The following is a 23632-nucleotide window of genomic DNA, read 5'->3' as shown; positions in this document are numbered from 1 at the left end:
AATAATGGTCACAAAGGTGAAACTATCCAACTGATTCATATATTGCAACGTTTTTTTCTGTTGATTCTGAGGGGATCTACCTTGTACAGCACGTTGTCAGAGCAGGCGTTGTCCACCTGTACAACCACGTAGGCGTGCAGGAAGTTGGAGGCGATCATGTCGGGCACGAAGGGTGTGCTCTCGTCTTGGAACACCACGGCGACGATGTCGTTCCCGATGTGCCTCTTCCTCTGCAGCTGTGGAGCACAGCGTCACAACGGGAATACCAACCACCGTTCCCTGCAGTGCACTTCCAAACTGAATGACTCATTGAACGACTACGTAAATAGCTCAGCTGTGTTTGCTTGTCAGCTCCCTGAGATAACTGGAGCCATACCGGTGCCTTGGGAGTATAACAAGTTTATCTTCACTCCGTGTACAAAAGTTCCTCTGTTTAATCAAACCTACAGAAATAAATCTGTTGTTAAACTTTTTCCCAAATCATGAGTAAACCTGTGAGTCCCACACACCTTTATCAAAACCAGACATTTGAGTGCGAGTCACGTGGAGAGCGGTCTTGTGTAATGTAATTATCTGTGTGGGTTATGCCTGTGATGAGCAGAGCTATTTCAGGGCTCCTTCTGTGCATTCAAAGGCATGCTGAGCCTGGGATCCTATTGACCGCTGCTCAATACAGATTTCCTGCAGGGAGAGTCTGCTGGGCTACTAAACAATTCATCAGGCTGAATAATTCAACAGCGACTGTTTATGAGTGGTTATGAAAGTGTGTTTCTGTGAGTGTCTTATGTGTGTTGTGTGTGAGATATGAGTGGTTTTGAAAGTGTGTTTCTGTAAGTGTTTCTGTATGTTGTGTGTGGGATATTCAGGTGTGAGGATGTGCATGCAAGTCCCTTCATGAGTGAGGGTGTGTGTATGCCAGTGTGTATGTCAGTGTGTATGCCAGTGTGTAAAGGAAGAGCTTCAGGCAAACTGTTCTCAACTGTTCTTGTATCTCAAAGCACTCAGCCATGTCTGGCACTCATACTCACACACATAAATAAACACACACACACACACACACACACACACACACACACACACACACACACACACACACACACACACACACACACACACACACAAACACACACCAACAAACACAGTGTGTGGTAAACATAGTGAAGGACGGATGCTGCTTCCTGAATCAGCCTGAATGATTGACATGAATCGTTAGTCTAGTCCCCATGGGGAAAACAGCTGGAGTCAAACCCAACTCAGTGCATGTGTGTGTGTGTGTGTGTGTGTGTATGTCTGCAAGTATGTGTGTGTGTTTGTGTGTGTATATGTGTGAGCATGCCTGTGTCTCAACTTAAGTGGTGAGTTTGGATTCCTTGAAGAGAGGAGGCTAAAAAAAGCCATCCTGATTGACAGCGCCTCATCAATCTGTGAGCACATGTATTGAATTTTAAACAGAGATGTGATAATTTTAAAGCAACCTCCACAGATGTCCTTTCCAGCCACTCCGTCGCTTTGGTTAAAAAGCGAAACCGTGCGGCCTGGGGAAAAGGGAATTCACAGATGCGGAGACAGCCGGCGCTACTGTGGAGCCATTCATCAATTTGGGATTTGCATGTGTGTGTGTGTGTGTGTGTGTGTGTGTGTGTGTGTGTTTGCATGTGCGTGTGTGTGTGTGTATGCGTGTATGTGTGTGCGTGTGTATGCGTGTGTGTGTGTTTGCATGTGCGTGTGTGTGTGTCTCTCAGCTGCACACAGGAGGTGTGTTTACCTGCTGCGTGTCCCCTTCCGTGTACGGGAGCATCGTGGACACGTGGAACATGATCTCCTTGTTGTGAAAGTTGGTGTAGTACGATTCGGTCCCAGTCTGTCCATGAGCCACATCCAGCCCTCCGCGGAAACTAGGTGGAAACATGGGAATGTGTCGCAATTTTCAAGGATCACTTTTATGCACATTCACAAAAACACAGCAGTCCTTTCTCACTTCCTCATGACTATCCAAGACAATTGGACAAAGACTCACGCATATACCTATCCACAGATGCAGTAGATCTAATCAGGTTTCATTGATCCATGTTGGTGTGAATCATTTTATGTCTGCCATGCATTGATCTACCTTAAAAGTGGAGAGCAGGCTGCAATCACTTAGCATGTGTCTTTAAAGTAAGTGGACGCACCAGTAACAGACATTTTATGGCTCTCATCCTTTCAGTTAATTACCCAGCTTCTCTCACTTTGTGTGCACACTAGACAAAAGGAATGACTACATTCAAATGGCCTGCAGAGAGAGCTGCTGCAATCCCGGTTGGCAGCTGCTTCTGGTACGGATCCAGCCCTGATCTGGCCCTGATCCGGCCCTGATCTGACTGCCCTGCCATCTGCCTCTAGGAGAGGCTGGTTTGAAGAGAACCTTACCCTTTGAAGTCATGGAGCTCAATCTTCTGGCCCAGAAATTCTAAGAACTCCACAAAGGCCGGGCTCTCCTCATTGTTCCCGAAGAGCTCTTCTTCCGAGGTCTGCACAGAACAATCAGGATACATATTCAGTCGTGCACCTTCTGGAACCTTCTGCCCTTTCAGGCCACGGCACCACACAATGCAACACAATAACAGATGTGAGCTTCATGAATGCACCCACAGCACCCAACAGAGCGCTACGCAAATTAGAGGCGCCATGATCGTCCGAGGCATGGCGCAGGTAATTAGAATAACAACAGGGTGCCACGGCGCTGCTTTTTGTTTATCATCACGACCGGAGTGTACCGAATAAAGAAATGTGAAATGGAACGAAAACCTCCGGAACACGCAATGTCAACAAAGATCTCGACCAAAGACAAAGCCAAAGCCACTCCAGCGTGGCATTAGCAAATCTAAAGAGCTCTTTCACACTGGTTACTTGGAGCCAATTAGCCCAGTGAAAATGCTAATGTGTCTCTAGAATAAACATACTAGCGTGGCCTGCTGAGGTTACAGACATTCGAATATGGCGGAAGAGAGTAGATCCAGGGTTACACTACTGCCGGGCATGTACCAAACTGGCTTGTTTGTTTCTCAGTGACATATTTCCTTTGTGATGTCTCTCTCAATGCAAATCTCCTCATCAATGCTAATAATCCAGCCGGCAGAGTGGCTTTACACAAAGCACAGACATCTGCCATTTAAGGCTTAAAGGTCAAGATTGTGATCGAGAGCTTGGGCAGACAATACGGTTGTGATTTTAACAAGATGTTTATGAAAATATATGCTAATTCTAAAGACCTCAGTGTCATCAGTGTGACAAAAGACAGTGAGAACGGAAAAAGGCGCAAGACTAAGCCTAGTGCATGTCAATGGGACTGATGCTTCTTGTAACATGATGGGGCTTACCTGACCGAATTTCTGGTAGACGACACCGAACTTGAAGTTGTTGCTGATGACATGTTCATCAAAAGTAACTATAAGCCTCGAAGCCTGCGGAGAGGTGACATTTTGAGGAGAGTGAAGAGAATGAGAATTTAATTGAGGTGAATGTCAAGAGTAAAGTCACAAACAGTTACACAAACAGTTCCATCCCTGAAGTCCTTAAGGATGACAACTTGGCATTTAGGTCATGTGTGTGGCCTGTAGCACTGTCATGTGACAGGATTTAAAAACAACAATTATAATGGAAGGGTAGTGTACTAACAATACCTTTGGGTAAAGCACTGGGAAAAAACGGTCCACGTTCACGTCCTCGCAGACAAGCTTGGAACAGAAGACAAAGACACAAGAACATTGATTTTTGTTGATTTTGTGTGTGGTTCTATGTGTGTGTGTGTGTGTGTGTGTGTGTGTGTGTGTGTGTGTGTGTGTGTGTGTGTGTGTGTGCGCGCGTGTGTGTGTGTGTTTGTGTGTGTCTGTGTCTGTGTGTCTGTGTGGTTGTGTGTGTGTGTGTCTGTGTGTCTGTGTGGTTGTGTGCCCCGTCTGGTGTCAAAGTAATGATAGGGTACAGACTCCCTGGCTCCAGGACTGCATAGAGGGACAGGGCATCAGTCACATCACTCAGACAAATGGGAGATGCCCGGACATAATAGCTCTGACCCCATCACCATGCTCCGAGATGTGTTTGTGTGTGTGTGTGTGTGTGCGTGTGTGCGTGTGTGCGTGTGTGCGTGCGTGCGTGCGTGCGTGCGTGCGTGCGTGCGTGCGTGCGTGCGTGCGTGCGTGCGTGCGTGCGTGCGTGCGTGCGTGCGTGCGTGCGTGCGTGTGCACCCTTACCTTGGCCATCTGGACCACGTTGGGGAATTCCGTCAGGCACGATATTGGGATCACATCATGGTACGTTTTCAATTTAGTTCTGGGGGAGAACAAAAGAGGAGAGAGAGCAAAAGAAAGGATAAGACTTCATTATTTATTCATTATTTATTTACACCCCCTGGTGGTAATGACTTCCTCTCGCCCCTGTGTGTCTGACTGTTCTATCTGCACCAGGTCAGTTTGCTGTATTAAACACATCACGTCACATGGGGTAAAAGGGCCCTGAGCCCACTGTCCTCGTCCATCCCTCCACCCACACACTGGCCTATATTGTCCATCTGTTGACAAATGCGGATATGAGAGCTGTGTTTATATCCAGTCTTTAGCTTCAAAGGCCTTCCTTTTTTATATTGAAAGGGTCTTGATTAAGCATGCTCTTATTTTCCACAAAGGGCAGATTCAGGTGGAAGGCAGAGATGATTGCTTTTGAAACCTAATGATTACACATATGTGGAAGGAGGATGGCACGGGCTGTGACAGCTAAACATGATGACACATCCAGACCTCACGGAACAGAGAGACAGAGAGAGAGAGAGAGAGAGAGTGAGAGAGATTTCCAGAAGACAGGGACAGAGGGGAGAGAGAGGGGAGAGGGAAAGTAAGCAACATGAATGAATACTGCTAGCACAGTGCCTGATATAGAGAGAACAGGAGGGAGAGAGGGAAAAAGAGAGAGGTGGAAGAGAGAGAGAGAGCGAGAGAGAGAGAGAGAGAGCAAATAACTGATTAATTCTTCAAGCACAGTACCTAAGCATAAGCCGAAGGTGCTCTTGGTCGCCAATGACATCGTACTTCACGGAGAACACCAGGTGGCCAAGGGCGCTGTCCACAGAGTAGTAATTAAAGTGTTCCTAATAACCACGGAAACAAGACTTACAATTCATCATCTCACACACAAACACACACACACACACACACACACACACACACACACACACACATCATCCTCTATCCAACTCCACCCAACCCCAGCTCTCCACTCCTCCATGCACCCAGCAAACTCTCTTTTCATTATTTAATTTGCTTTCCGTCTCCCCTGCTGATCTCTGGCATCCCAGCCTGCCTCCCATTCATTTAGACCCTTTGCCTCATCTATGAGATTAGATCTGAATACATTAAGGACACCGTGGAAGGGAGGAAGGAGAAAAAAAGGAAATCTTAATATCTTCATTATTATGAGCCACGGACGGGCAAGCCTCAGCTAGTGATTAGGTTATGCGGTTTGTGCGAGGTTTGTCATTTTGCAGCGAAGTCGTGATAGAGAGTTGTAAATTAAGGGAGACCACCTCATTACTTTCAATCAAATCACGCTTCAGAGTAAAAATTGACATATTGTGAGCCTCGACACATGTTGAAAATACTTTCTATTCAAAATATATTAGGTGCATGTTTTGACAGTGCACTAGTAGATAAATAATACTGTTAATTATTTTTTAAATATTATCACTCATTACTTATCCTAATTCAAGACTTAACCTTAACCCAAAGTACATATTATAACAACGTGTACTAACATAATTACATTATTCTTAATGAATAATTAAACATTAACTTTATTGGACCTAAGGACACTTCATATCATTTCATATTTTCTGTACCTCCAAAATAGTTTCAAGGGAGGGGCTGCAGGAGAGAGAACCAGCCTAAAGTCTACATATGTGATGAAATTGTGATGGTGAAGGTAATAATTCACCTACACCTCTCCTAGACTGCCCACTAGTCATGCCTAAGGGGTCATTTGATATATGCTTCAGACCACAGCAGTTACTTCACGGGTGAAGACTCAGATGTCAGCTAGCCCATTCAGCCAACAAACCAGCCAGCCAGAAACCTAGATTGAAAGGTTTTCATTTCCAGGAATATGACAACCTCTCTCCCAATGTTTCCCACCTTTCTCCCCAGATCTCTTTTCTCTGTGCGAGTGATGAAACATTGTCTGTACTCTCAGAGTGTCTGCGGCTGCTCACCTTGCCCAGGAACTGCTTCCTGTAGATCTTAGCGGTGGTGTTGGACTCCAGCTTGACGTGTGACGTGGGAGACAGGAGCTGCTCGGGGTCGTTCCCGCTCTGCAGCTCATGATTGGTCCCTTCAATCCAGTAGCCGCCAAACTGGGGTAGCAGAATCAGGGGGAACGGGCTCCTTCTTCCAAGCACCTAACACACACACACACACACACACACACACACACACACACACACACACACACACACACACCCACACACACACAAACAGACACACACACAAACATTTAAATATAGATATCAAGTTGTAATTTCTCCTAGACACACATATTTATGGTGAATACAGAGAAACACACACGTATTTATGATATGATATTTCTTTGATATGGCTTCATCCTATGGAAACTGGGATAGAAACTAGCACACACAGTAGCCTCTAATGAAGACATCTTCCTGCCCTCACACTCTCCCATACATCATGCATACACACACACACACACACATACATATACGCACACGCACACGCACACCGTAAACACACACACACACACACACACACACACACATACACACACACACAGAGGCACAGACAGGCCATTTTCTCTTGATGAGTTTCTGCTTCACCTCATGGACGCTGGGATAAGGAATGTAGTCTTCCTCTGTCTGTGGGGAGAGAGAAGAGACCAGACAAGTCACTTATCTGTGCGTGATAACCCTTCCACCCTCCATGAAGCACTCCCTTTACAAACAATACTGCTTTCAAAGTTCTGAGGGGCCCAATCCAGTACAGCCCCAGTGCACATCTTTAAAAAGCCAGCGGCTCATTAATGTGTACCACTGCACACCTCCGTGGTCATGATTGTCCGGGGCGGAAGAACCGAAACACTCGGATGAACTGAGTAGGAAAGGCAGGGAGGAAAGGAGAGCTTTCCTGTGCATTTAATGAGGATGTAATTCTGGTGAACGCTAAATCACAACCCAATCAAGCCCAAGCCGCATTCTCAGGCGTGGTTCATTACATAGAGATGGCCACGGGCCAAGGAACACTGCTCCGCGCCAATTTATCTCACTGCGCTTCTCTTTTTTCTCTTCTCTCCTCGTTCTTTGTTAATTCCGTTTGTCTATACACGTGAACGGGGAGACACAGCTGCCTTTTGAAGGCTGAGCACGTCGCAGTAGATAACTGCACCCTTCTGTTTTTTTTTGCCTGTCTTTTTGGCTGTCTGCCGAGAGATAAGGAGAAAACGTTTCTCAGCGACGGCACTGAGACAATGACGGTTTTGTGTGGAGCAAAGGGAGGCCTGTGGAGAAGAGAGGAACAGAGCAGGGCAAGCCGGAGAGGAGAGGAGAGGAGCACGGCACTTACTTTGAGCACGGGAGGAAGGTTACACCTCTGTTCATCCATTCTATTGCCCTGCAAAGACAAATGGGAGAAGGCTTGGCTCTGCAACGCCCTTTCATTTCTTACCGGCATGACATTTACACTGATCGGTGCATTCATCGTGGCAAATAACGGCACAGCAACAGATGTCGAATGAACATGGGTGTAAGAACATTTATTTCCCAAGTAGACTTGTGCAAAAAAAAGTGTGTCAGAATCAGTGCATTTTATTCACAGTGGTTCTTGGAATGAAAATGTACAGCAGTTAAGAGAGGAGAATCTGTGGAATAGAGGGGAAACCCTGAGGGTATGAAGAAACGCACTCACACATGAAAAGAACACACATAAGGACACACAATGGGAAAGAGGACGGAGGGAAAGCTCACTCACATGCACTAATCTCAGAGATAGAAGGAGAACATTCTAGATGGAGACATACGGTAACACACACACACACACACACACTGAAGAGCTCTGTGAGGGAAAAGCAACAGATGGATGTTGTTGAGGACTGTGCCACTTACAAAGATGTTAACCCTAAAGGCAGAATGGCTCTGGGGCGGACACTTCTAGAAAAGACCACCAGACGCCAGGCGGAGCGTGAAGGAGCGATGTGGGACGGCTCGTTTGATGGGGGTGATAACTGTCAATTTGTGTTTGGAAGCGAGAGTGTGATGCAGGAGAGGAGGGAATCTCTCTAGGATCTATCTAAACAAAAACGGAGAGTCTTCATCTTATAGCAAACTCTAGAACAAACTCTGGAACATTACAGGATTGTAACACTAAATTAACATATTTTAGGCCTACCACCATGACTATATAGTTCGATATAGCAATATAACTAAATCAAAATAAACCCTTCCTCTGAAGATAGGAAATAACTATTTTAAATATCGGGATATACATTTCAGTGAGTCTCTGCAAATACTATTCAGTGTACTTGTAAGTAATCCTGAGATGCAGCATATCCATTTAATGACTGAGGAAGCACAGCATAAAAATGACTAGAGCAATAATGATCAACAGAGAGACAATCTGTTCTGACCTATATTTCCATTAGCCGCTTCCAGGAAGGAAGAATCATAATGGACGCCCAGAGAGAGGGACAGAGATTAATTTAGTGGTATTCACGATGCCATTATGAGCTCTATATACTTCTGTGCTTCTGAAACCGTGGCACGCAAACTAATGAAGCAATGTTTGCCTTCAGGGTTATTTGGGGAGGGGAAAGTCTGGGAAGGACAAGAATGACCTTTAGTGTGAATCCATGCCAGTGAGACGACAAAGCTACTTGAGGGGTTAGCATAAGCCGTCACATCAGACACGATTAAATAAATCAGTGAGATGGAAAGACAGAGATAAAAAACACCTTACCTGCATTCTTTCAATCATTTCAAATAAATCTGAGGTCTGTGAAGAGGGGAGGAAGGGAGATGAGATGAGGCGATAAAGAATAAAGAAATTATTGATAGAATGAATGAACGATGACCCTCAGGTGTAATGGAGGACACTAAGTCAACCCCTGTAGTACATTTAAGGCTAGTGATGTGTGAACATGCTAATTACTCTCATGCATGAAGTGGCTCACACTAAACTAATTTGTTACACTTAATCAGGACAGTAGCATGCCACCCTGTTGCCTGTGACTGGCCTTATTGAATTTCCACAGATTGTTCCGGAAGCCTGCCAAAACCCCTCACATAAACACTACGCGCATAGACAACATTGCAGCAGTGAGGTTTAGTACCATGTTAAAGACAGCCACTGGGCAAGCTCTGGCTTTGGTGACAACGTGCACTCAGGCAAAATACAATGTTAATGGCAGCAAGCACAACTTTGGCACACTACAAGAAGAAGGAACATCACTTGCGCAGTCAACAAAAGGCTTTGTGTGAGTAGCTTTCAGTAGGTTACACCTATTGTGGAAAAGCAATGAATGACCTTGAATAAGTTTGACGGTCTGTTTTCTCTTTGCAACTGTTCAAGTTCCCTTTTCACATCTCATTCTGTATGAGAACAAACAGTGGGCCTTGTTTACCTAAGCAAAGTACACCAACTTATCTGCAGTAATAAACGGTAAGACATGGCCAGATCATTTCACAGCTGGTTAGACCTGACCAATTCATTATACGTAGTACATATTAGCAGAGGGATTGGGAGAGAGAGAGCTCAACTACTGTGAAAGAATGGGAACGCACTAATCTGCACCTTCTAAAGGAGAAGAGTGTTCTGGGTAGAAATGTTGCTCACTCTCTCACTCTCTCTTTTTCTTTCTCTCTCTCTCTCTCTCTCTCTGTCTCTTGCAGACACACTCACACACACACACACACTAAAGACCAGAACACCAGGCCATTCTGACTAAATAGACAGGAGAGTTTGCAGTCAAGTGTGGCAGAGTAGAGTAGATCTCTTAGCAAACCCTTCGCCATTCGCAAATATATTACTGCCCTCAAAACAAACATGACTTGGAAGAGCTATACCAGGATAAAACACAAGTTAAGTATTGCATTCTACAGAGCTAAATCCATAAAACTAGAAACATGACAGGCATGTGTATCCACATCTACATATCATACAAATCGCATTTAAAGGTACGTTTGTAGTCCAAAAATGTGAATGTTTCAATAATGCTATTATTCTGATTAGACAGAGAACAGATTATGTTTCCAAATATTCCTTTGTATTCTATGCATCTGGTTGCCCTCTTATCTGAATTTGCATACATTTTTTACGTTTGCAAACAGGCAAAGAAATGCTGGAGAGAGCTCAGATGTTACATGTGTGTATTCCTTCATAATCATCTAAATTATTGTTGATATTTGTGTCCTTTTCACAGCAAGACCTACATACAGCACCTTTATGTCAAAGCAACCAACACCCCTTATTAAAGTATATCAACTGTCCCGATCTACAGCTCATAATGGATCCATTTTCTGACCCTGCACATGAGGTCACCTCCCTTGACAAACAGAAGGGCATGAAGGACACACAGTGCCGGCCCTGCAAACTAAACACTTAAAACCTTGACTTGAGCCCAGAGGTGGCTACATGTAGCACTTAGCAAAATAAACATTTCAATTGCTCTCCTATGGCCAGTCAGAGTAAAGCTCTATATTCCAGTCAAGAAGCATGGGAAAGGACCAAATGATGTTTCTCCATTAATCCGGTGCATCTAATCATGAAAGCTCACACACAAATGAACAGGTCAAAAAATACCACAATTCACCATCCATCACAAAGTGCAATTCAGATTAGAGCAATGCTTTTCCTACCCTCAACAGTCAATTCCTCACAGAAAGCCAAGAAGTAGTTATCACTTAACGAGCGACATCTGAAGTGCTTTCACACGGCGGGTATCACTGTGACAAATACGCTCCCTGCTCGCATGACAAAAAGCACAAGGTTCTTTAGGTCCCTTATCCTGCACTGTTTGCTGTTTGGTATTCAAAGAAAAAGCTGTGTGTTGGCTAATGACTCTTGCTGAGGTCTTTCCTGTTTGCCACTTCTGACCTAATTAATTACATTACAGCAATGCGTCACTTGAAGGGCTACTCACTCTGCTCGGCTTCTTCCAGTGGCCCAGGGTAACCTGAGGCGGGCTCTGGGAAACATGGCGACTTTTGGCCATTTTTACAGGAAAGAAAAACAAAACAAAACAAACAAAAAAAAATCTACCAAATCAAAGTCCAGAAGTGGATGAGAAAATCAAACTCCAGGCAAAGTCCAGATCAGAGAATGAGACAAGCACTGTCTTCAGTTTGACACATCGGTCAGCGTGAGATCCACCTCAGTAGAGAGGGTTGTCCAGACCCAGCACTGCTGTAAGGACACCGTGTGGGACGTCTCCTATGATCCATGGTATGGAGAGGTGTAACTCCTAACTCTGGCTGCTGATGCACGCGCCCTACCGGTCCACTGGCCAACCCACAGAAGCCATCCAGGTGTCTGAAGCCCGCTTTTACAACACAGGTGTACACAGGAGGTCTATGAGGATAAACTCAAATAGAAGTCTCTGTGTGTGGGAGTGTCGCTCTCTTCTCTTCCTCAACCTGCTGAGAATCTCTGTTGGTCTCTTCCCTTGGTCCTCTCTCTCTCACTCTCTCTCTCTTTCTTTCACACTCTCACACACCCTTGTGCTTTCTCTCTCTCTTTCAAACACTCACACACATGCTCGCGCTATCTCTTTCTCTCTCTCCTTCCACATCCGGTCTTTCAGTGTTTAAAAGTTAAGATATGGAGGCAGAGACATGCACGGAGAGAGCATTCCTCCAGGGCATGAGTGTGTGTGTTTATGCAAGAGTATGTAGTGTGTGTGTGTGTGTGTGTGTGTGTGTCTGTGTGTGTCTGTGTGTGTGTATGTGTGTGTTTGTGTGTTTGTGTGTGTGTGTGTGTGTTTATAGTGTGTGTGCGGGTACTCCTGCCTGCCTCCTCCTTCTCTCTGGCCGCTGGCCAGAGCCAGGACTGAGACTGCCTCCTCAGGCTGTGCTCCACTCTATCTTGCTGCTGTTCTCTCTTTTCTCTCTGTCTCCTCTATCTTTTCTGTTCCTTTATCTCTCCTCTCTCTCCTCTCCTCTCCCAGACAAGTCTGAGCACAGCCTAGTCTCGCCAAAGAGCACCCCTCTCGACACTTACACAGCGCCAAGGCACACGGCTGGATCTTACCCACTGGATGACAGTTTAGCACTTTAGAGAGTGAGAAAAAAGAGGACAGTCAAGCATTTGGTTTGACTGGCTGACACACTATGTGTGGATCTGCTATGTTTTGAGGTGCTATCATTCGTGGGATATAGAGAAAATGATAGATAGATGGAAAGAGAGAGAGAGAACGAGAGGAAGAGAGGGAGAGGGAGAAAAAGGAACGAAGAGAGACACTAAAGCAGACAGACAGAAAGAATGACAAAAACAAGAAAGAGCGAGAGAGAGAGAAGGAATAAGCGAAAGAAAGAGGGAGGAAGAGACTATAAGATAATAAAGTGAAGGAGCGAGAGACAGACAGAGAGATAGATAGATAGAGAAATTGATAGAGAGACAGATGCCTGACCTTCATAGTGCTAATAGGTCTGTCATTGGCAAGTGTGGCAGGCTCAGCTGGATCATTAGTGTAATGTCTCTTGCCACGGCCAGATGTGCCTGCCAGAGAAACGACATGCCTCGCCGTGCCGGCAGGACAGAGTGTCACATACTTGTCTGAGCCCAGCCCCCTCACAGGTCAGCTCTATCACTGGCCATCCCCAGACATCCTCTCATGGACAATCAGCTTAGAAATACTGTCTTACTAATGCTAAATCACCAACTCGTCTTCCTCTTCCACTTCCTCTTCTTTTAATACACTTTTGTTTGGCTCGTTCGTCTTATTTCTGTTTTGTATTTGATAACAATGCATGATTGATGAAGTTATAGACTGACTGAGCATAATGCTGATTCGTTGCAAGATTAGGGAAAGTCTGTTTGGATGGGAAGCTCATGTGGGAGAAGAGTGGATATTCTGCCTTCTGCCCGCTGATGAAGAACAAACAGCCATTATGCTGTAAAATATGATCTGGAAAGCCATAATGAACCTTTATAGCCAGTCAATAATGCCAATAAAAATAGAGGATCTGTTACAGACAGATGGTAGCTGGTGTTTCTAAAAATAGGCCTCATCGTTTCTACAAACCTATATCTACAGTATACGGAACCAGGCTAAATAAAGTGAATGTTATGGATTTTCTAGTGGGAGGCAAAGCATTAATCCCTAATTCATCCAGTCTTGTGGTTATGGTCATGGTACCAGCCTGGTGAGCAACAGCTGCTTCAGCAGAAGCAACAGATTTGCAGAATGCGGAACCATGATGACACAACAATTACACTCCTCTAATGCAAAATACACAATTAGTCGTGTTTTTTTATCATTTCAAGTGTTATCGTGCCACTCATCATACATTCTCATGTTCAGTTGATGAAGCGGTAGTTGTAACTCAGAGTGCATAAATAACTTGTGATAATGACCTCTAATGCTAACAGAGCTGGGACATCTTACAGCCACTTCCCTACAGGGGGACACAAATAGCCATAACATTAACTGTCAACAGCATCCTTCACCAAGAGTGCAGCCACAAACAGCACCGCTACCAGCACTCGCCATAAAGTCGCTGAATCTTTTTTACGACATACTATCCAGACACGGAGTGAAAAGCATAAAGAGTGTTTTTTCTTCTCCTGCCTCCTGCTGTGCTCCTTAGCGGGGGGGTGTGTGATGAGTGTGTGGACCCAGGGACCTAAGAAGCTGCTGTGGTTGCTGGAGCTGCCCACCGGACATAAAGATAAAGCAAAGACAAAAGACCTGCAGCAATTATGCCTCGGAACTCCTACAGGCTGCCTTGTGTGCAATAAAAAACACTAGAGCCCATCACTTCTGCTGCCCTACATAGACCCACCCTGCCTGAACCTCTAAAGTACTGATAGAGAAGAGCTACGGTGGAAAATAATCTTGGGCCTCGCTGAGGGGGCTTTGCCACAGGTGTCCTCCTGCTCCATATTCATTACCTTCGCAAATGTCATGCAGATCATCTGTGTGGACCGCGGAGTATAGCTGTTGGGTGTACTTCCTAGCAGTACCAAGGCACTGGTGCAGGAGGCATAATGTGATCTTTGTAATCACTTGATCATGGTGGGGAGAGAGTTGGGAATCTAATTGTGTTTATTCAATAAGCACATACAGAAATGTGTCTGTTGTCTACTGACAGGCAGTGTGCTTGTCCTGGCATTTGTGTGTGTGATTGAGAGAGAGAGAGAGAGAGAGAGTATTTGTTTAGCTGGGTGTGTATCTATGCCTTCGTGCATTGTATTTGTTTGTGTGTGTCAGTGTGTGAGTGTGTGTGCGAGAGAGAGTGTGTGTGTTTGTGTGTATGCATGTGTAAAACATGCAACGGTTGGTAGAGTGGAGTGAATCGGACACACGGGTCATTCATTAGGAATTGGCCTGATTTCCCTGAGGAGATAAGAGTTGAATCATCCTCGGTGTAGGGGAGAGTGGGAGAAGATGAGCTGTTATTTACTTAAGTCACCCTATAGCCAAGGGAATATGACACAGAAATAAAACTCATTCGTACAACACAAGTTTGGGATGTCTGTCATCAACTTAAGCCTTATACCTAATTCAAATAGACAACAAAATATGGGGGTCTCAAAAAGTAGTCTTGTGACTCAACTTGCCCCATGTTATGGTTGTTGTACTGGTGTTCATGAAACATACATCACAACTGATTAGTCTTATGTTCTGAAACCTGAAGATGGTTTGCCAAGTCTTTAAGAAATATACAAAAAAAGTCTTGAATCAAGGGAAACTTGTATTCTTTTGAGAAACACTGATAGACTATTTAACTTTTTAGACTATAACATAATATAAACATATGTGTCACATAATCTTTTCACCAAGCTGTTACATACAGTATGTATTGAAATTGCTATTCTAAATGGCAAAACAAGATTGATGCTTCTATGTCATCCACAAGGAAGTAATCTAGGGCTACAAGCACATGACTATGACGCCTCAGTCTGTTTTCCCTCTGTAATTCCATGGCATGACTGCTGTTATGGTACATCTAAAATATGAAATATAATGTCAGTTATTCATTGTAAGGATACACTTACAGTATACTACATGCAACACTTAAAACCAAATATCATGTAAACCGGTGGTTCATGAGGATCTGGCTCATTTTGCCCCACATCTACCATTTTGGGAAAGAGCTACACTCTTGTTAATTCACCCAGATGTTTTTCACACTACCAGTGCATCAACACATCTTTTTTAAACAGAGGTAAATTACTTTTGACGTGAGACTGATTATACCCGATATGCCCCCAAAAAATTAAGTTAACCTCTTCATCAATTTAGGGTCACATGACAGATTGTTTACAGTTCCCCAGATACAGGTGGTGGGTCAGCTGACCTATTGGCTCATCGTGCCAACTCTCCCCTCCACTTATCAGTCCAATAAGTGCTTTGGCAGCCCAGTCTTCCTGCCCTCTGTTCCACCCCTCAAACTCTCTCTCTCTCTCTCTTCTTGACTCTCTTTCTCTTGCTCACTCCCTCTCTCCTCCTCTCCCTATCCCCCTTTTCTCCCTCACTGTATATGACACTTTCTGTTTCTATCTCTTGCTCCCCCCCCCTCTCGCTCTCTCTATCTCTCTCTCTCTCTCTCTCTTTCTCTGAATCCCTCTGCCTGTCACCCCTCCTCTTTAAGAAAGCCTCTAATGAAACAAGATGTACTGACTTCAGCAGTCACAGTCAAAGGCAGCTACAACTCTTCATCATCACTTAAGTATTTGGTCGACACCCCCCACCCCCTGCCAAGCTGGGGTCAGAAAGGGCTGAACCCAATGTGTGTAAATCGCCATCCATCCATCTGTGTGAGTGTGTGTGTGTGTGTGTGTGTGTGTGTGTGTGTGTGTGTGTGTGTGTGTGTGTGTGTGTGTGTGTGTGTGTGTGTGAGTGTGTGTGTGTCTGTCTGTCTGTGTGGGTGTGTGTTTATCTGCCAGCAAGAGCTCCGCTCAAGAGGGACAGGGGATATCAGCCGCTCAGAGTTTTTTTGGGTCGGTTAATATTCAAGAGCATTACTGATCCTATACTGACAACAAACAGTCAGCTTTATCGGTGTAATCTGCAGCATCTGCAAATCTGTTTTCTGTCTGGTAGCCAGCTGTGTGCCGAACCGTAAGGGTGGTGTTTTTATCTCTTCTACGCTCTTCTGGCTATTTCAAATGAAGACAAAAGATAAGGCGGTCTTCTTCGGCCTAAAACAACCCTCTGGAGAAATGCCTCTTCTCTCACTTAGAGATACAGTAGACAAGAGTTACGTCAGCCGTCCATCTGTTAGACTATATTAAAAAAGGAGAGGGGCTTTTCAAATCCTCCTGGGCTGAGGTTCAGAAGCTGATCAGTGCAGTGTGTATGCATTAACTAAAACCTCCTAAATAAAGGCTGCATTGGACCACAGCAGCCCTAAGCAGCCTTTAAATGTAAAAGAGAGAGAGACACACACACACACACACGCACACACACACACACACACACACACACACACACACACACACACACACACAAGCACACACACACACACGCACACACACACACACACACGCACACACACACACACACACACACACACACACACACACACACACACACACACACACACACACACACACACACACACACACACACACACACACACACACACTCACACACACACACACACACACACACAAATACCCCCCCCCCCGACACACACACACAACACACACACACACACAAACCAAACCGGTGAAAGTGGTCCTGAGCTACATAACATGCATAATCCACAGATGGTCAAACCCTGAGCTACAAATAGGGCTGAGGGCCAATCAGAGGTGAGGAAAGCATTTGTTTATTATCCCCCCTTCCCTCTCTCTGTCTCTCTCTCTCCCTCTCTCTCTCCCTCTCCAGCTCTCTCTCTCTCCCACCCTCTCTGAGGAGCTTGAAGGCAAATCTCTCTGATGTTGATCGTTGTATTGATGGTGGTCCAGTTGAAGTCCCATTTCCAGACTTACTTGTTACCCCCAGCAGTCTGGTATATGACAACACCGAAATGGTATTCTCCTTTAGGGGGATACAGGAATTCAATTTTGCAACAATTTGCAAGAAGGTCCTGTACAATGTAATGGTCAAGTTTGTGCATTTGAACATAATTAAGGAGAAGCTTGATCTGGATTGGGTGAATGTCATTTTTCTAACAGCCAGGCGCAGTCACCTTTGTGGAGGGTCCTGAATAAGAGTTCCATCCCAAAGCGCTCTAGTGCTCTTCAGTGGTGTGTGCTCCACTGTGCCATGGCCACAACGCTCTTGGTTGCCAATATGAGGCCTGATGTTTCTCCCCTGTGCAAGCCTTGTTGTGTACCAGACATAGTTTGCCACAGTTTCTGTGACTGTTTGAATGCAGTGTTTTGCCAACTTGGGTATTGTTTAATTGTTAATCTTCAGGATAAGGTACTCCAGAAACAAGAAGGAGATGTGTACTTGTTCAAACTTTTTGATTGGACAAGCAAAGCTGGCCATATGGAAGAGTAATAGATTGGCACAGTGTTAAACGACTGGACACGACATTAAAGTCTTAGTGGAATCAAGGGACCGAGTTGAATTTGCTTCCTTTCAAATGAATGGCATCATCAGCCTTTCTCACATAAATGGGTCACATAAATTGGTCTGATTTATGTAGTTGATGATGGTAAACTGATTTTTAATTGGTGATATGTGTTCTCATACCATGGTGTTAATGTAGTTGGGGTGTGAACCAATGAGAGGTGAGGAAATTCTTTTGGTATTACCCCCCCCCCCCCCCCTTCTCTCTCCTTCTCTCTCTCCCCCCAGTGCCAGTGGCTTTCAGTGACTAAGATTGGCTGATGAGTAAGCTCTTCCCTGGGAGTTGCAGGCCCGAATAAAACTCTCTGACATCACAGAGATGGTATCCTCTTAATCTTTAGAGCGCAGCTTCCCGTCCTCCATAATGGCTCGAAAATCTCAGAGACAGGAATATTTTAGCTTCTGCTCGGATTGTTGAACCTCGTTAGGGCGTCAGGGATGAAAGTCTGTAAAATCCCTCAAGTATATGGGATGCCTCAGCAATATTGGTTGTGATGGTGGTGGTCATGCTTTAATTTCGAAACATTCATACTTTTGTTGGAAATGAAACCAAAATGAGAAAACAAATGATGAGACAAATGATAACTTCCAATCGTAGTTGGAGCAGCCGGTTAAAAATAAATGATTAGCGATTATGTGACTCCATGTGATTCATTGGCCTAATTATTCAGGCTACTAAGGCGGGGATTGAGATTGACGACAAAAGTGCAGATGCCAAAGCCATATGGTCGACGCTATGAGCCTCTTAATTCAATATTTACCATATGGGGTGAAATTTATGCAGAATCCTTGAGCTAGTCTTTAGCATGCAAAGCTCTGGTCATAGCCGCACAACAGCTCAGGATTGAGATCTGAAGCACGGGTAGGAGCCATCTTCACTGCAGTCAGTGATACGAGGGTCTCTTCCTATTTAGGCAGCGTTCAGAATGAGGCAGTAAATGGATGCAGTTAGTGCAATGAGGTGGCAAGGCAATCTTTGTAAGTGACACAGTGTCAGCAAAAAACAAGTGGGTCCATCGTGTGGGCCAGCAGGCTAGCAGTCAACAGGCTAACACACACAACTGTTTGAAACCATTGTTTTTTCACAGGCTTTCACTCAGTTTTTTCCGCTAATCTTGCACACGGCGGAGGAATAGGGTTATTAAATCCGCCTCTGACCGCTGTGGATTGACATTTGTTAATTAATGAGGGCTGGCATTTAATTAAATCACTCAAATTGAATTGTGTGAGATGCCAGTCATGGCTGGAAAATTCTACCAAGCAACAGATCAAACAAATGTACTCTTTTTCTCCGAAGGATAAAGTTAGCCTTAGCTTGACTGGTAGCTATGCCAGCTGACACAGATGGAGTGAGGCACTGAAGGCAGAGAAAGAGGGGTGAAAAACTGAGAAAGGCATATCCCAGAGCAGTGGATGGTGCCGGACACAGGCAGACAGACCGACAGACAGACCGACAGACAGACAGACAGACAGACAGACAGACAGACAGACAGACAGACAGACAGACAGACAGGCAGGCAGACAGACAGGCAGTTGAGGTCAGGTGAGATGTTAAGGCTGGTTACCTTAAGGTACGCTGCAGAGGAGAACGGCAGTGGCGAGGTGGGGAAGAGTGAAGGCTCTAACGTGTTAGAGATCCGAGGATCCCCTCCATCATGTTTCCTGGAGGGACAGGGAGAGAAAGCAGGAGAGCATACAGTTTGAGTTCTGATGCTCCAGACACACTTGTAAACATAGAAAGAGAGAGAGAGAGAGAGAGAGAGAGAGAGAGAGAGAGAGAGAGAGAGGGAGGGCTAAAGTGCTAGAGATCTGTAACTACAATCCTTTGTTTCTAAGTTATATTTCTGTGTTTTATTGAATGAGCGATTCTGTCATTTCGTCATGGTGATAAATCATACCTTCAGCTGAAACCGAGGCAGACAGAGAAAAGGGAGAGAGAGACGGAGGGAGGGCGACAGACAGAGAAGAGGGGAGAGAGAGAGAGAGAGAGATAGAGATAGATAGAGAGAGAGAGAGAGAGAGAGAGAGAGAGAGAGAGAGAGAGAGATGAGAGACCATGACAGAACTCATCCTCAGGTGAAATTCTGAGGACAGAGACTTCAAGAAACTTCCACACAATTGTGTATGCACCCCCCCCCCCCCCTCCTCCATTGTGTATGCACCCCCCCCCCCCCCCTCCTCCATTGTGTATGCACCCCCCCCCCCTTCCTAGTCCCAGCAGCCTTTGCTCTGAGACACAGGGGGCTCAGATACACCCAAAAGCAAACAAGCTAAGCGGGGGGAAACTAATCAAATTTTGGGACTTCTGTTGTTTTCACAAAAGACTGTTATTAGATTTTCCATTATTGTGTGGCAGGAGGACAAGCACTGGATTCTGTTACAGGCTAAAAGGGCATTTGGGCTATGAAGGATGACCTTCACTTCTCTTCACTAAAACAATTAGGAAAATACACACTAAAATTACCATGCAGAATACCACAGCCAACATTTCATACAAATATTCAAACAAAACATGAGATTAATACTATTTATGTTGGGCAAAGCTTTGCAAATGATTTAGTCCAACCAGCAAACTCTTTCCCCTTATCTAAATAAATTTGAATCATGTGATACCGAAAAAAGGCACAAAGCAAATACAACCGAGGTCCAGCAGCAGCGACTGATATGACCTCCAAATACAGAAATGATATGAAAGTAGAAACCGCACACCAAGTGCAATAGAAACCCCAGCATCTTTCACCACAGTATACAGTAGAAGGATCCACACCCCCTCACACTCCCTGTCTGAGCGGCACTGATGTCAGGATCTATTTAAGATAAGGGCTCTTCTCCGCTCAGCCTCCTCCCCTACCACCACACAGCGGTGCAGGGAGAGCTGGGACATCTGCTCATCTCCTCCTACAGCCACTTAAGCATGGCACACACACTATTACCTGGGTCACCTGGGTCAACTGGGGCTGTGCACTCATTACTACCTTCTCTCTCTCTCTCTTTCTTTCTCTCTCACATCCCCCATCTGTCTCTCTCTCTTTCTCTCTCACTCTCACTCCCCCAACAGCCCATCTCTCTCTACTTCTCTCTTTCTCTCTCACTCATTTCCACCTCTATCTCTCTCTACTTCTCTCTTTCTCTCTCACTCATTTCCACCTCTATCTCTCTCTTTCTCTCTCACTCATTTCCACATCTATCTCTCTCTTTCTATCATTCTCTCTCATTCATTTCAATCTCTCTCTCTTCCCTCTCTCTCCCTCTCTCTCTCCCTATTCTCTCTTCTCTTTTCCATCCTCGTTCTCAGGGGGAGCCAGTCCAGTCCACTCCAGTCCAGTCCAGTGCAGTCCCTCTAATTCCACCTGCTTCATTATGTACCACAGGGCCTTCCATACCGTGGTGAGCGGCATCCATCAAATCAGAGAGCCATTTTGAAGTGAAACGGGATTATTCTGCAGATGGGTCTGTTGGGCTTTTAGCCCTCATGAATGCATTATCTTAAATTACCATCACCAACTGCCTTCCTTAGCTCATGGCCATCAGCGCAGGCCTTCATTAACCTTGAGGTAGTCTCCATAAAGCACTATCCAGAGAGGCTCCAAGGCAATGAAAAGTTATACCATGGCATAAAATAGAAAGCCAGCCACTTAGTGAATAGAGTTACATTTTATGGAGGTTATTCATGATCTAGATGATGTCTGTGTTTTGGGAGGAGAGTCGGTGGAAGGAAATTCAGATAAATATTCACAGTGCGCTATCTTTTTAAAATGGATCTCGTCAAGGAGCCAAAAGAATCGGCAGGAGTAAAGCCTGTGAAGATTAAGTTCGTTTTGGCAAGCGGCTCTGTCTGTCCAATCCTCAACCCTCTGCAATAAACCCCACCCAAGAGCTCTCAAAATTCAGTATGTACTTAAGATATGGTTGGTGTAGACCTCCATTATGTGCTCTGTGTAAGAAAGTACGACCTTTTTCCTTCAGGGAGAATGCAAACAACACAACTGCCTTATAGCTGAACCATCTTCACCTATAAACTGTTTCCCTGCAGGCACGGAAAACAATAACAACTCTGACCAACACATGAACTGTTTATGACAGCGCTAAGCGCTATGTTCAAGTCTCGAAGCGAGGCATTTATAATTAGGTGAGTTTATCAGCTCACTACCCAAAGGAGTAGGAGGATGAAGCCTACTGTTCTCAGTTACAGATGGCAGATTGGTCCACACATGCTCATTCTCAACTGCATTACATATACAGTATACAGTATGGGCCACAAGGGTCACACTCATGTGTTAATATGACTGTTACTGCAAGCTGCTCCACATTTTACACTTGAAGTGATGAGATAAAACATATCAAAACTGACTGTCTATGCTTCATCAGATGTGTCATGTGCCACACGACCTCTAAAAACACTGATTCTGAAGAGATTGTGGATCAGAACGCCCTATTGTGGCAGGTTCGGTTTATCATCCTTGCAGGAGAAACCGTACATGTTTTTTAGTGTCTCGCAGTCGCACGAGGAGGCATACATGCCTGCCGTCCCTGAGGTGGCATAAAGTTCTGTCTTACCAGAGAGCTGTTTATGTACAGCAAAGCAAACAAAGTTCAGCCGATCGTGTCACCCCCGATTAGACACAGCCCATTTAATTGAGAGAGTGCTGATTAACCAGGCTCATTGCAGGCTTGGGGACAGAACAAGGTACCAAATGGCAAGCATCACTGAGAGCAAACAGATGAGGCCTCAAATAGCCCCTGGCCAGGATGAATACGCACACAGAGCAAGGCCACTTTCATCCAGCAGCCTAGGCCTCCACTATCAGACCACAAACCGGCCCTTTTCATATGTAACAGATATATATGATCATCCTCACTGCACTCTACTGATCATCAACGGCTGAGACACTGGTTGCAAAACTCCTCATGGGTCACTCACACGAGTCCATCACTAAAGAATACACAGGCCATAGACTGTACCAATGAACTGAGTCCCTCACTAGTGAACACACAGGCCATAGACTGTACCAATGAACTGAGTCCCTCACTAGTGAATACACAGGCCATAGACTGTACCAATGAACTGAGTCCCTCACTAGTGAATACACAGGCCATAGACTCTACCAATAAACTGAGTCCCTCACTAGTGAATACACAGGCCATAGACTGTACCAATAAACTGAGTCCCTCACTAGTGAATACACAGGCCATAGACTGTACCAATAAACTGAGTCCCTCACTAGTGAATACACAGGCCATAGACTCTACCAATAAACTGAGTCCCTCACTAGTGAATACACAGGCCATAGACTGTACCAATAAACCGAGTCCCTCACTAGTGAATACACAGGCCATAGACTGTACCAATAAACTGAGTCCCTCACTAGTGAATACACAGGCCATAGACTGTACCAATAAACTGTTGCTCCTCTTGGGGGCCATGAGAGGGCCAGGGGAGGGCCGCATGAACTGTTGAACATGCAGACACTGTCCGAAAGGCTTCTCTGAGTGGTAGGGCAGAACAAATGATCATTAATCATTAATCAATTTCCTGTCAACTGGTGCCTCCGTGCATACCAATGATACAGCTGCTTGGCTCAGTGGCAGCAAGAGAACATCATTCTCAACACACACTCAAACACACATTAGGACACACAAACACACACACACAAACACACACACACACACACATTAGGACACACACACACACATAAACACACACACACACACACAAACACACACACACACACACACACACACACACACACACACATTAGGACACACACACACACACACTCACACACACATAGACAAACAAACACTCACACTCTCTCTCTCACACACACACACACACACACACACACACACACACACACAC

The 23632-nt window shown here is 45.1% G+C and overlaps 1 protein-coding gene across 4 annotated transcripts in view; it reads right to left on the bottom strand.

Moving 5' to 3' along the window:
* Positions 1–23632, bottom strand: part of rap1gapa (RAP1 GTPase activating protein a) — a 91969-nt gene that overhangs the window by 14029 nt on the left and 54308 nt on the right. For all 4 annotated transcript variants that reach the window (XM_080854131.1, XM_080854132.1, XM_080854129.1 and 1 more), the window contains exons 3-14: positions 19338–19434; positions 8985–9020; positions 7596–7643; positions 6854–6892; positions 6236–6421; positions 5016–5119; positions 4230–4308; positions 3663–3716; positions 3360–3443; positions 2410–2510; positions 1766–1895; positions 81–236 (exon numbers count right to left, since the gene is read on the bottom strand). In XM_080854131.1, coding sequence (XP_080710257.1) covers positions 81–236; positions 1766–1895; positions 2410–2510; positions 3360–3443; positions 3663–3716; positions 4230–4308; positions 5016–5119; positions 6236–6421; positions 6854–6892; positions 7596–7643; positions 8985–9002 — 999 coding nt within the window. In that variant the 5' untranslated portion in view covers positions 9003–9020; positions 19338–19434. The remainder of the gene's footprint in view (positions 1–80; positions 237–1765; positions 1896–2409; positions 2511–3359; positions 3444–3662; positions 3717–4229; positions 4309–5015; positions 5120–6235; positions 6422–6853; positions 6893–7595; positions 7644–8984; positions 9021–19337; positions 19435–23632) is intronic.

The sequence above is a fragment of the Sprattus sprattus genome (assembly GCF_963457725.1).
Source record: "Sprattus sprattus genome assembly, chromosome: 16".
Classification (NCBI taxonomy): Eukaryota; Metazoa; Chordata; class Actinopteri; order Clupeiformes; family Clupeidae; genus Sprattus; species Sprattus sprattus.
Note: the sequence above shows the minus strand (reverse complement) of the source record. Positions and strands in the feature narration are given on the sequence as shown.